Source organism: Phoxinus phoxinus (genome assembly GCF_949152265.1).
Source record: "Phoxinus phoxinus genome assembly, chromosome: 23".
Classification (NCBI taxonomy): Eukaryota; Metazoa; Chordata; class Actinopteri; order Cypriniformes; family Leuciscidae; genus Phoxinus; species Phoxinus phoxinus.
This window is the reverse complement of record NC_136898.1, coordinates 18405926-18419027: the sequence shown is the minus strand read 5'-3', so window position 1 is coordinate 18419027 and position 13102 is coordinate 18405926. Positions and strand designations below refer to the sequence as shown.

At 39.7% G+C, this 13102-nt stretch overlaps 1 protein-coding gene across 2 annotated transcripts; it reads right to left on the bottom strand.

Annotated features, from left to right (window-relative positions):
- Positions 1 to 3036: 3036 nt before the first annotated feature.
- stard7 (StAR related lipid transfer domain containing 7) lies at positions 3037 to 12565 on the bottom strand. Of its 2 annotated transcripts, XM_079598704.1 has the most exons (9): positions 12371 to 12466; positions 11450 to 11905; positions 10226 to 10386; positions 9976 to 10025; positions 8050 to 8160; positions 7176 to 7258; positions 6163 to 6262; positions 5993 to 6077; positions 3037 to 5478 (listed from the first exon to the last, which is right to left on the bottom strand). In XM_079598704.1, exons 2-9 carry the CDS (start codon positions 11902 to 11904, stop codon positions 5312 to 5314), a joined length of 1212 nt encoding a protein of 403 aa, XP_079454830.1. In that variant the 5' UTR covers position 11905; positions 12371 to 12466; the 3' UTR covers positions 3037 to 5311. The 2 variants fall into 2 exon arrangements, with proteins under 2 accessions (XP_079454830.1, XP_079454829.1); XM_079598703.1 differs by having other exon boundaries at positions 11450 to 12565.
- Between the last annotated feature and the right edge of the window lie 537 nt (positions 12566 to 13102).

The window sequence follows — 13102 nt, the reverse complement described above, 5'->3', positions numbered from 1 at the left end:
AAGAGAGGGGGACGAAATACGCTTCTGAACCAACTAGGTAAGAAGTAGTGTTTGCTTTGAATTTGTAACACGCTAGGATAGACTCAAGGGTCAGTGAGACACCAAACGTATCATTACATTTGTCGAAGAATATAGGCGTAGACAATGTCTTCATCCATTCATTCTTCATCAACTGTTCTTTCTGATCCTCACCCTCCATTCTCCACCACCATCCCAAACCAAACCATCATCCTTGAAAATGTTTCCTTCCATTTCATCTTGCTAAGTGGTTCAGTTGTCCGACATTTAGAGTTGATTAGCGCACCCATCCTTCCCATTCCCACTAAAATGTCCCATGGGGCATGGCAAGTAAGAGGGTAATATGATTACCACCCAGATAGATGGGCAGAATCTAGGCAGGTTTTTTGTAGGGATACTCCGGGATACCTTAGGAAACCTTACCACAAGAGATTTTGTAGTATCAAGTTCAGAATTAGACCTAAGGTCCAGTTGCTGTGGGACAGATGGCATTGGCATGCTGTGAAAGAAAGCGACATTAGTAGTTTATTCTTATTTGCCCCCTAGAGCAGTCAATTTGGGCAAGTCCAGAAGCTGGGGAGCTATTGATGTCCCTTAACAAGACAACCGTTGCTCCAACTAACTCTATTTCTATAGATTTTCTGAAAACCTCTGAAGAATTGAATGACAGAAAACTCATTTAATTACCAAACCACTCTCGTTTGTAAACCCCTTTCTGGAGCTCTCTTGAGTTCCATGGCACTATTTTACTGAAATTCTAGAAAATTGACAGTTTTGTCGACTGGTCATCAGGCATAGGTAGTAGGGACGTGTACGATTTTCGGAGAGGGTGGGGTTTGACGCAGTTTTTGCGCAGGAAGGGCGGTGCCTACGAATCTCTGCAGTGGGAACGTGACCTATGACTAATCTTTTCTTTTTTTAATTTTGCAGACATCCTTGGTCGCAGTCTATCTCAAACACCTTTTCAGCACTTCTCCCACTGAGTGGGACACAGTTGCTCTCAGCAATCACCTGCAACTGCTCTTCTTGATTTCATGCGTCTTCCAGTTTTTGGAAACCTGAATACAATCCTTATTAAAATAGATACAACATCGAAGGATGTCTGAAGAAGACTCTTGATGACAACTTTGAATTACCTTCAACCAGTGATCCAATGATTTCGCGATTCCACCTTGACTTGGATTCTTGATCTGTTCCCAGACATCCTTTATTGTAATCTGCATGATTTTGAACAGCATGTTGATGTCCATGGACCATTCTGTCTTGTCTTTGGTAACAGATCCAGAACCTGGACGAGTTTCTACTGACTTTACGAGTTTGCCCAGGACACCATTGTGCTTGATCTAACCATGCAGTTCCCTTTCTGTCCATGGTTGTGCCAAGCACTTTGGAGACTTGTGTGCACTTTCTTCCATGTTTTTCTTCTTACTCTTTGTTCATTTCCTCTAAGCTCCACGATTTAAAGAATCAAACCTTGTGCAACAGTCTGTTGAAGTGTAATGTTCTTGTCCCAAACGAGAGTGTTTTAAAGAATAAAATCCCTTGTGTTGTTTTGTTTATTGAGTGTGACATGATCATTATAGCTAGAAAAATGAAACAAGGAGTGGAAATGGTGACAGTGTGCTCGAAATGGTGTCACTGTGCTCAAAATGGTGTTAGTTCTGTTGCCAACCAGCACTTCCTCAAAAAAGCTGATACCATGGCTTGACATATTTCTCTCTTTATGTCTTTTCCATTTCCTTTTACAAAATATGAGACGTAATCATGTAGACATACAGGGGGACACATACCCCCCAATGTACAGAGTAGCATTGAATCCACAAGGTGATTGTTTTTAATAGCAGATTTTTGCTTTTATTTAAATGTTACATTTATTTGAAAATAAGGTATGAAAAAGGCAATTGCACTGCCAAAGTCTAGCTACACCCCCATTTAACCTAAAAATATGTATGGATAAATTTGGCACATCAGCCACTGTTTTCAATATTGAAACAGTCTGGGCAAAAAGGCTTTAGTAATGTAAGTCCTGGAGAAAATGCAATCTTAGATGAAATCAGGGAGGTCATGATGGGTGGAGCTCACTGCAGAGAGAGCAGCATTTACAGTCAGTCTCCAGATGAATGAACCACTCAGTTTTACCGTCAGAGGTCATGTTAGGTTGCACTGCTCAGCTCCAGTCATTTTCAAAGTAATGGACTCTGCTTGGATATTGTGTCATCTGTTCGCCTGTGCACAAGTATCTTTTATTTAATACTTTGAGATTCAACCTCTACAGGAGAGCAGCTCGCATTGTTTATAGCACCTTATGAAGCTCTTGAACACTGGCTGATTTGTCAAGCGATATAAAAAGATGCATTACAATCATATGGATGCAATCCATCAATAAATGCTACCAGAGAATTCCAGCCAATGAAAATGTGCTATAATTAAAGAACAACCATGGCAACCTTGTGTTTGCCAAGATATATATATATATATATATATATATATATATATATATATGCTGAAGTCAGTGGTCCGGATGTGATGTGCATAATGAACAGTAACAACAGCAACACACATATGCATAACTAGACTTACATTTACTGTAACGAGAGAATGGCAGTAGTGTTTGCAAAGCTCGCTGACACACTGCTGGGTGTAGCCAGGGCTTTGCTCTGCAATTATGCCAAGTAGCTGCTTACTGGTCAAAGTAAAAAAACAAACAAAAAAGGTCAATTTTGTCTATATATATTTTTTTGCCTATTTTGTCCTCCACTGAAAATCATTCGGTACTTTAGGGTATCGGGATGTTTAGAAGATCAATCCTCAATGATGCTGGCCGTAGCAAACACCATTAATAAACATGTAGACTCAGTTAATACAATGTATCTATGAAATATGTTATTGGACTAAGATTTGTCTGCTGTTGTACCCAGAAGTCAGTGATTAAAAGCAATAAAACCATTACTTAGTAAAATATTTTGAATTTCACATTACTCTATACTATGTATATATCAATAAAAACGAAACAAACTCAGAATGAATTCAAATTAATTTATTTTCACCAATTAATGATTTGAAACGAACTCATACTCCAGACCGCTCACTCGTTCATTTTATTTCACTTGATATTACAGTAGAACGCTTCTAGTTTAGATATTAGAAAGTGAAAATGCTACCAAGTGCATTAATCCTCAGTTAAGCAGTTTTATACATCATCCGGTGCTTTGACTCGAGTCGAGACACCACATCAGTGCACTGTTCAGTGTACTAGAGCATGTCTGAGATTTCAACATGATGAAACACTACGCATGCTCAACAACCATATAGACGTAGAGTCATGTCAAATCGCTTGGAAATAAATTAACAGTTACTTTTGGGAAACAGAAAAAGATATGACACTGGGAAGTTTGCATTTGTATGTATTAAAGAGCAAAATAAAAAAGTGTAGTTACAGGAGCCTTTTTCTGTGGTATTCGACAACATGCCACAGATGTCACTAGAGCGTTACTTCTATTAACCTGGCATATTCCTAGGAAACGACGTACCTTTGACTGACTTCTGTGAGCAATAGTTTTAAACATGATACAAAATCATAGAAAACCATGATCACCAACCATGACAGTGCAGTTGATCTTCAATAAAACAAAACAAACAAAGAAAGACAAAAAATTGTATTTTTGCAGCCTTTTTTTAAACTTTTTTAAACACACCAGAATGTAAACAGGGCGGAGTTATCAGTGTAAAAAACACAAATACATCTTTTTATGAACCTGGCGCGACAAGTGTATTATGATTGAATAAAAAAAACAAGAACACAACAATACAAACAACTGGGGGAATTAACAATTTCATTAAATATAAGAGCGAACAGGATGGATATTCAAAAGTGAAAAGTCACATGAATGGGTATATGGATTATGCATTCTCTGGGACCAATCACATTTCAACTTTCAAGTGAAACATAATTCCACTGCAAATTTAGTTACCACTCTCGCAACGTTAATATGCAACAGGAAATTGATGTTACAAGAAAGTGTCACCATCAAGTGCTTCATTCAAATGAAGATGTCATACAAGAGTATATTTTTGCACACATCCAACAAGTAACATCTCACCTTGGGAATTAATAGATCTGCTTTCATTTTAATCGTCCCATTGCAGAAACCATGAAAAGAAACGGATAACAAAAGTCAACGTGCATGTACCTTTGCATTCTCTCAGACGATTAACATACTTTTTTCTCCACGCGGCAAACTGAAGTGCTACTGTATCTGTAGCTTCACTGCTAGGTTATGAGCAACATTAGTATGAAACGAGGGGACGGAGACCAGAAACTTGATTTACGGTATGTCCTCAGGATGTTCAAAGTCATTTCTGTTTAAAGTGTGTAATCTGCATTAACAAGCCAAGCTTGACTCTACCAATTCATTTTTTTTTTTAAGTATAAACATGTATAATACAGACAATCCCATTAAAGTGGATTCCCAAACACACACACAAAAAAATCCCATTATTCTATGCACTTGCACAAAATCCATCCTGCAGTGAGTTTGTATGCAGCCGTGCCCTTCCACTTTCATTACAATACGGATTCAGTCAGCATAACTGTCTCTCATAGCATCCTCATTTGCTGGAGTTCAGAGTACAAAAGATGTTTTAGACTTCCAACAGCCCTGTAGAGCGCAGGAGGAAGTCCAGCCGGTTCGTGAGGATGTTGCGGTTCACATAAGACACGCCTCTCTTGTTTCCAGAGCAGGTTTTGGTGATCCTATGAAGGCTGTTTGGGTTTTACTGGCAATGAACATTCAACACAGTAAATGAGGACGGGTCTGCCGAAAGCAGTTCACCACATTATAAGCTGGAGAAAAGAACCACAAAAAGAGAGAGAGACAAAATACGTGGCTCTGTGCAGAAGCAACTTCCTGAACTTGAAGCTTGTAGGGCATGGACACGGTTCTCCAGTTGTTTTTCCGCAGTTCAACTGCATGATCTATTCTGATGATCGTGATGTACAGAAATGCGCAGTGAAATACTGCTTTGGTATGAGCGTCTATGATTAATAGCAGTGTTATTTTGGCTCATCTCAGATAGATGCACCCTACAGAAAGAGGAAGTAAACTAACAGCACAAAAAGTGAGGGATGCGAGCGCTCCGTTTGACAGCTAGTGCAGTTGGTCAAATGGCATAAATAAATTTTGGGAATAGATGGTTCGGATCTCTTTGTGGCTTCAATTAATGACTCCTAATCAAAACAAATATTCGGATCAGGGTCATTTTGCCACAGTACATCAATGGCTGAGGCAGACACTCAGGCGTAGATCTGGCTTGGGCCTCTGGTGTGAGCGTTGTCAGCTCCTAGTCGGTCTTGTGTGGGTTGAGTAGGCTTTACGACGCTGACGTAGTCTTTGACACTGAAGTCCATGTTTTTAGCTCTGAGAGCAGCGGTGTGAAGCTTCTCCAGGAAGTCTGGCATGCCTGTGGGTCAGAGAGGAAGTGAAATCGATGCGAACAGGTGTCAAGAAACAGCAGCTGCAGAACTCAACCAAAAATGGCAACCAAATCATCTGTGAAATTCCAAACTGTGATACTGATATGAATAACAGTACATGAATATATTTTAAAATACTATTTATTCCAGTGATCAAAGCTGATTTTTCATCATCATTACTCCAGTCTTCAGTGTCACATGATCCTTCAGAGATCATTCTAATATGCTGATTTGCTGCTCAAGAACAATTCTTATTATTATCATCTTAATATTTTTGCAGAAACAGCGATATATTGTTTCTTTGATGAACAGAAGTTAAAAAGATTATAAAAGTCTTTGTCACTTTTTATCAATTCAATGGGCCCTTGCTAAAAGTGTGGCAAAAAGGTCATTTTGGACCCTGGATACAACCCACTTAAAAAAATATATATATATATATTTAATGCCCAAATAGGAGCACACATTTCAGAACAGTGAGGGTGCACAAGACAGACGGCTCACCACTAGACACCATCCAGCTGACGCAGTAGCGAGGGAAGGCCGTCTGGGGATCGTCGCTGTAGGTCAGCAGGTAGTCAAAGCCATTCTGGTAAGACAACATAATTAACTTAAGACTGCATACTAAGACCAACCGCAGACAGACTGACACACGGGAGATTCCCTGTTCTCACCTCATCAAATGACTTGTGTGGGCGGATGACCAACTTAGACTGGTAAGAGTGCACTCGGACGAATTCCTGGGACTCTGGGACAATGGGGTGTTTAACAGCTCTGCGTGGAGAGAAAAGGCAAACTTAATATAAGGGACACATTTAAACCAATAAACACTAGGGCTGTCACTTTTGAGAAAAATCTAATTCGAACGGATATCAAATACCAGCCTATGTATTAGAATATATTCGAATATCTATTCAAGGTGCCGACTGGTTGTGCAGGAAAGTATGCAGTCATATGATGTTGGACGCCTGGCGATGCTCTGGCCGTCTGCTGTGTTTCTGGGGCTGTTTAAACCTGGCCACTTCATGCGTTTGCTCAGATCGGATAGCTATCAAAACGATTCCATTTACACCTGGTCACATAGGCCTAAATGTGGTTTAAACCGGATATAAATCCGATCTTCAATTCTCGCGCTATATGCAGATTTAATGGATTTAATGTCACCGAAAGCAACAGATATGAGCTGCATTTTATTGATCATCAGCTAACATTTAAAAGACTGCAATAAGAGAGAGCGGCGCAGCCCTGGTAAGATAATTTTGTTTCTTTACTTTTAATGAAGATTATTATTATTGTGTGTTAAAGCGTCTGCGACTTACTTTCACTTTGATTTGCGATAACATGCCACAGTTTACGTTTGCACGTTGGCTTGACGCTTGATGAATAGATCATCTGCGGTGATGCGTGTTGCAGCGCGCCGTCATATCTGACTATAACATACAGCCTGTAACGCTTTCAAGATAACACGCTTTTTTTAAATAAAGAGCAAACGGTCTAATCATAGACTGTAAAAAATGCGCTAGACATGGCACTTTAAAAATCGGATAGTTTATTTGAAGTTCGATTACGGATATTTCACGTCATGTTCGAATGCATATTCGAATATCGAATAAAAAGTGACAGCCCTAATAAACACTAATTCAAATATGACTAAATAATGCCTTTAAAACATGGCAATAACACTTACCTGGAGACTAACATCATTAAGTTGTTCTCCACATCGATGTGATATCGGCGCACGTACACGTAGTCTCTGGAGTACATAGGATACTGCACAGGAAAGGTACAGAATAACATTACTTGCTATTAAACAACAATGTAAATACTAACAGATACGTCAAAAAAAATAAATAAATGAAGCTTACGGGTACTTTTACCTGACAACGATGTATTAAAAACTGAAACGTTTTTCTATTGCGTTTTTCATGTACAGACGACAAAGTTGTCAAAATGATCCCCGTTCACACAGATACGCGAAAGCGGTTAAAAGGGCTGTATTATTCATGCCAGGCCAGTTTTAAAAGAAACACTATAGACTGAACACTGATGCAAGCAAATGATCACCGTTTTCACAAATTCACGTTTTTGAAGTTTACACAATACAATGTCCTGTAAACGGCCCCTAAAACAACTAATATATTTGCTATTCTTGTCATTTTAATCAAGTTGCACTGTGAACACTACTGGGATTGAATTTATAACTCAAATATGTACATTAATTGTAAGTAAAATCCAAATTTTAATAACTCAAATTAATTAACTACACACTCAAGGCTGTCGTTAACTTGTGAATACCCACAAGTCCTTGCACTTAAATAATTTATGAATGCTTGGTCACACTTAAAGTAGTCAACCTATTAAGATTTTGAAGTTTGAATCATCCAAGCAACTTCCTTCATCAACGAATTCACAAGCACAAAGAAGATTAGGATTAAAGGCTTTTAAATCTTCTGTCAACTAGTACTAGATTACACTTCCTTTAATTCAACTCAGGCCGACTCAATTTCCATTGCAAAATGTGTTATGACAGAACGCAGCAGAGAACTGGATTCATAGCTTACTGGAAAATGCGTTGCCCAATGAACGACCTCTGTGCCTGTGTTGACATCCCTGTCCACCACTTCCAGTTTGATAACCAGTGCGTCCCACTTCTTTCTGTACTCCGTGTCCAACTGGTGTGAAGGGAAATATTTGGGAGTCTAAATATAACATTCAAATTCCAACCACATGCACGCACCTAGTAACATCATCATAGATAACAAGAGTGCAAGGCAGGTGATGCATGAAACGTGTAAAGCCCAAAGTATACTCCGTTCTTTCCGCGTATGTGAATGGCTGCACACATGGTGCACGAATACTGTGCTGGCGCCGAAAGATGCATCATGTGCATAACCTGGCGTACACGCAAGAAGCGAAGTATACTTCAGGCTAAGGCTTCAGGCTAAGGAAAGACTGAGCAATCCTGAGGCACACAATCACCCAAGACAAACCCAAAAGTAGTTTTTGTCTAGCTGGAATAATGAAATAAACTGCACAAGCTTAATATTAATTCAATTATTTCAGTGGTGGGCCGTCAGGGCCAGCAAGGCCTTCTCTGCTGGCCTAAACACTATGAGAATCACTGACTTGCACTTTAATATATATTTTTTATGAATGAGTATTAAATTATTCCCAATAGTCCGTTCTCATAATTTCATAGCTTTTCTCTTGGTTGCGCTGCTTCCAGTAGTGTATATTTATTTTAGTGCTTTTATCCAATCATATTTCAGCAATCATGTGTTGCCAGGGTCAAATATATCTGCCTCGAGGCCTTCAGAATCGATAGTGCGGGCGCCTGTAGCTTAAAATGAATGGCAATGAAACTGTTGCTTTAACCAATCAGATAATCAGTCAGATTTAATCAGCCAATCAGATATCGAGTTGATTGCACCGGGGCCATCTAGCAGGCATACAATAACGTAGGCATTTCCACGCCCTTTGATTGGATGGTCAGAGCGTTTACTACTATTACTGGTAGTCAGAGATAGCTAACCGCATCTGTAGCGAACTGTGTAAACTAAAATACCTGTAGATTTAATAGTTTTTCAACCCACAAATTAACGTTTCTTTCCTTCCTCGACCACCAGCAGGTTCAAACCTACCGGAAAAAATCCCTTATTCAGCTTACGCAGAGTCACGGACTCTATCGATCTGTCCCGGGTAAAAACAGAACAGACTGCAATGTAAAGTTATGCCAGGACTGATTTTGAAGGCAAAAGTCCCGCTGATCTCAATGATATCGTTCAAAAATCTGTGTGAGAGCTTGTGTCGGCTGTAACGTTACACATCGTCATGTTTTGCGGTGTTTTCCCGGTTTACTGCTTCTATCGAGCAGACACTCCGCAGAGTCCGCACTAAAGCAAATTAAAACTTATGACAGAAATACGACGGGACAGACTGGACTTTCAGCACATTAGCCTCGATGGCGATAGAAAAGGTTGTTGGGACTGAAAAGCACAGACAACCTGTACAACCAAGTAATTCAAGTCTTTTTTAGGAAAGAAATTAGGATGGATTTTGTGTAAAAAATCAGTTTTGGAGAGTATAATGCATTTTTTGCCCCTGTTTTTGTCCGTGCTGAATATGATTTTCTTCCTAATTTTTCTTGTAAATTTATGATCGAAACAACTTCTGTTTTTCAAACATTAATACTATAGCCATTGAAGGATAAGACAGGGATGAGGATCCGTTTCTGAATTTATAATCGGAACGCAAGAACCACTGTACACAAAAGCCGAACTCACTCGCTCGTTTCTCTCTGCCTGGCCTTTCCCGAACTCACCGCATTAACCCTATAACTGCCGGTGCAAAATAAAAACAGGAATTTCACAACAATTATTGAGAGTATGTGCGTGCGCTGCTGCACTATTAAAAGTGATTAATTCAGGGTGGACATCACTGAAGGCCTAGGTGTGAAATGCACGGCCCGCCACTGAATTATTTAGTACCTGAACATTGAAGAACTGCCGGGGGGTGACGTCTGTATATGAACCAAACACTGTAAAGATGTAAATAGATTATTTGAATAGTATTAGACAAATGATTATGATGATTATCATTTAAATATCAAAGTTTTAAAAAGTACACATGCCCTTACAGAAATATTCTATTCACAAACATATTTAAAACACACAAAAATATATTTATTATGAAGTAATGAGACAACAAAAATATGTTATGTTACCATTTAAAACGTACCTCTGTATTCAAAAAGATGGCTACCCTGGATAGGTCTCCTCCAAACTCTGAAGTTTTTCTTCTCCATGACCACCTCCCAGCCTGGATCCACATTCACGGCTGTCTTTGGGGTCACATTCTGGCTCCTCACCGACTCCATGGCCTGCAGCTCCCATGCACACCTAAAGCACAGGTTCACACAAGTTGCTTCAAAAATAAGAACATGAAAAGATGCTAAATGTGTTCAAATGCGACATTTTGCTAAACTGTGCCCCTTCCTCTCCTCTCACCAAAACCACACCCTTAAAATCCCCACAGCCAATCCGATGTCAGTACACCTGAATGTGAAAAGTGATTGACAGGTAGAGAGTGTTTCTGATTGTTAAAAAAAGGGCGGTCTGCTCCACCGTTGCTATTTTGCTTCTTACAAAGCTAAGCCATGGTTGATAATAGACACGTAAGCTAGCTTAAAGGTAGGGTTGGCAATTTGTTTTATAAATGCTTTTAGTTATACTGAAACTAAACTTCTTGTCACATTCTGATAGCAATCAATAGTGGTCTAAATATGAAAACATGTAGGCCTACATATATCTTCTGTGGAAGTCACAGGACCAAAAACTTTTCGTCTAACCATTGCATTCGGTCCAATGATTCAATGATACAATGCCCTACCTGCCTGTCAATATGTGCATTTCAATACCTCCGTGCACCCAGCTCACGCAGACATCACACGTCATCAGCGCATTCAATAAGGCAGCCGCCTTTTACAGTTCCTCCTGTCCCAAAACGGGTCACGCTATGTCATAACTGACTGTAATTACGAGATGGCAATCTGTGACGTTCTACCCACGTCCTCAGACTCAGATTTATGCCTTTCTATGCCAATAGTATCAACACGCCGGTAATTAAACAAGCGGTACAATAAGAGCTCTGTACGTTGTTTACGTTTATTATTATAGTAATGTGCTTTGTGAGGAGGTAATTTAACACCATCTCTTGTTTCATGATGCTTTGCAGACATGTGCATTCATGTGTTTTGGAGGAGGCGTGACTTTGGAGACACTCTGAAGGGTGGGACCTTATGCTTTTAAAGCTAGCTTGCTATTGCTAGCATGTCTGAAATCACATACCCTACCTTTAAGCAATGCAAGTGTCAAATAATGGGCAGGCATTATGTGTCGCATTTCTAATATTACATAAAGCACCTTGATGCCACATTAAACAATCCTGAAGTGAGGGAAGTACCTTCTCAGCTCATCATCTCGGATCTTCTCTTCTTCCCACATGAAGACTCCAGCCAGGGCCGCGAGGAGCTTCCCCGCGGGAGCGTGTTTGCTCTGCAGGCGCCGCCATATGCTGCCCACGAGCGTCCACCGGCTTCTCTCCGAGTACAGGTTTGAGTACAGCTCTCCTATCTGAAGAGCCCGTCTCAGCCTCTGGCCTGTCACAAAACTACAGTGGCTGGCGAATAGAGACAATAGTCTCTCCTTCTTCTTCTTATTGTCGGAGGCCAGTTTGTTCGTTCCCCTTCCTGCTTTTTGGAGCCATGACATCAGCAGGCCCGCGCGCTCACCCAGCCACGAGAAGCTCCACGATTTACTACTTATGGCACCAGTTTGATTAAAAGTGCTAAAGCGTTGCAGACGGACAGCTCTGGCCCCTATGTTACACACAGGGCGATGCTGGACGGAGGAGAACATTCTAGAACCACGAACCGATTATATCTAGAATTAGAATTAATGCACTTTAAAGCGCCCTAAATTAGCTAAAAAGCAATGATTTACTATACAAATTAGTTCCCATGTGGTACTAGGGCTCAGATAACAAGTGCAACCCAATGTCAAGTGGACATGCACTAGCTATTATCTTGCAATCTAGGTAACGACAGCTGAAATGCACGAGCAAAATAAACAATTTTTTCGTATTTTCATCTCATATTATAAACGCTATAAGAGTAATTTATTGGATAAACAAACAGTTTAACATTTGCGAACGACTGCAAAAACAGATCAACTGACTAGCTAGCCAAGCCTTCTCGACATGCCACCACGGGCAACCTATGATTAAATCTACGAAAACAACTCGAATGTTTTAACGGTGTATCATACACGGTATTTTATAAAAGCTAAATTGATTATCGTATTCTTATGGTTAAATTAATCTTACTTTTATCTTCGTGCGTTAGCTTCATGCCCTCACGCCTCTCTAGTGAAATGCAAGTTTGCGTGACAAACAAGCCTGTTGGCCACGCCCATCTCACGCTTTGCGAGTTATTATTGGCTGTCTCTTACGTCGAGGATGCGCCATTCCTTCTAATAGGCTGATAGGGCTGTCTGTCTTCTTTGTTCCAGAATGTCGATCAACCAGCATGTTTACATGACTCACCTTAAGTCAACCCCCTATGGTAAAGGTCCTCTACAATTGTAAGGTTAAACATTTACCACGTGGCTGGTCGCTGCTGTAACGATTAAATTACTTGATAAACCACTTATTTCATGCACAGTATTCCGAATTAGTATAAGTATATGTACACTACCAGTCAGAAGTTTGGACACACCTACTTATGTATTATCACATCATCACATTTTGGAGTAACTACGATCTATCTATCTATCTATCTATCTATCTATCTATCTATCTATCTATCTATCTATCTATCTATCTATCTATCTATCTATCTATCTATCTATCTATCTATCTATCTATCTATCTATCTATCTATCTATCCCAAATAAACAGTTTGTATCCTGTCCTGTTTATTCTTTAAATAAACTCAGGACAGATCATAAAACAAAGTGCTTAGAACTATTTTTTAAAAATTCTTTCTTTCTTTTTTTCTTTCTTACAGGGCAATAAATGCCCTTTTTAAAATACATAAATCCTGGACTAGAAAAGGTA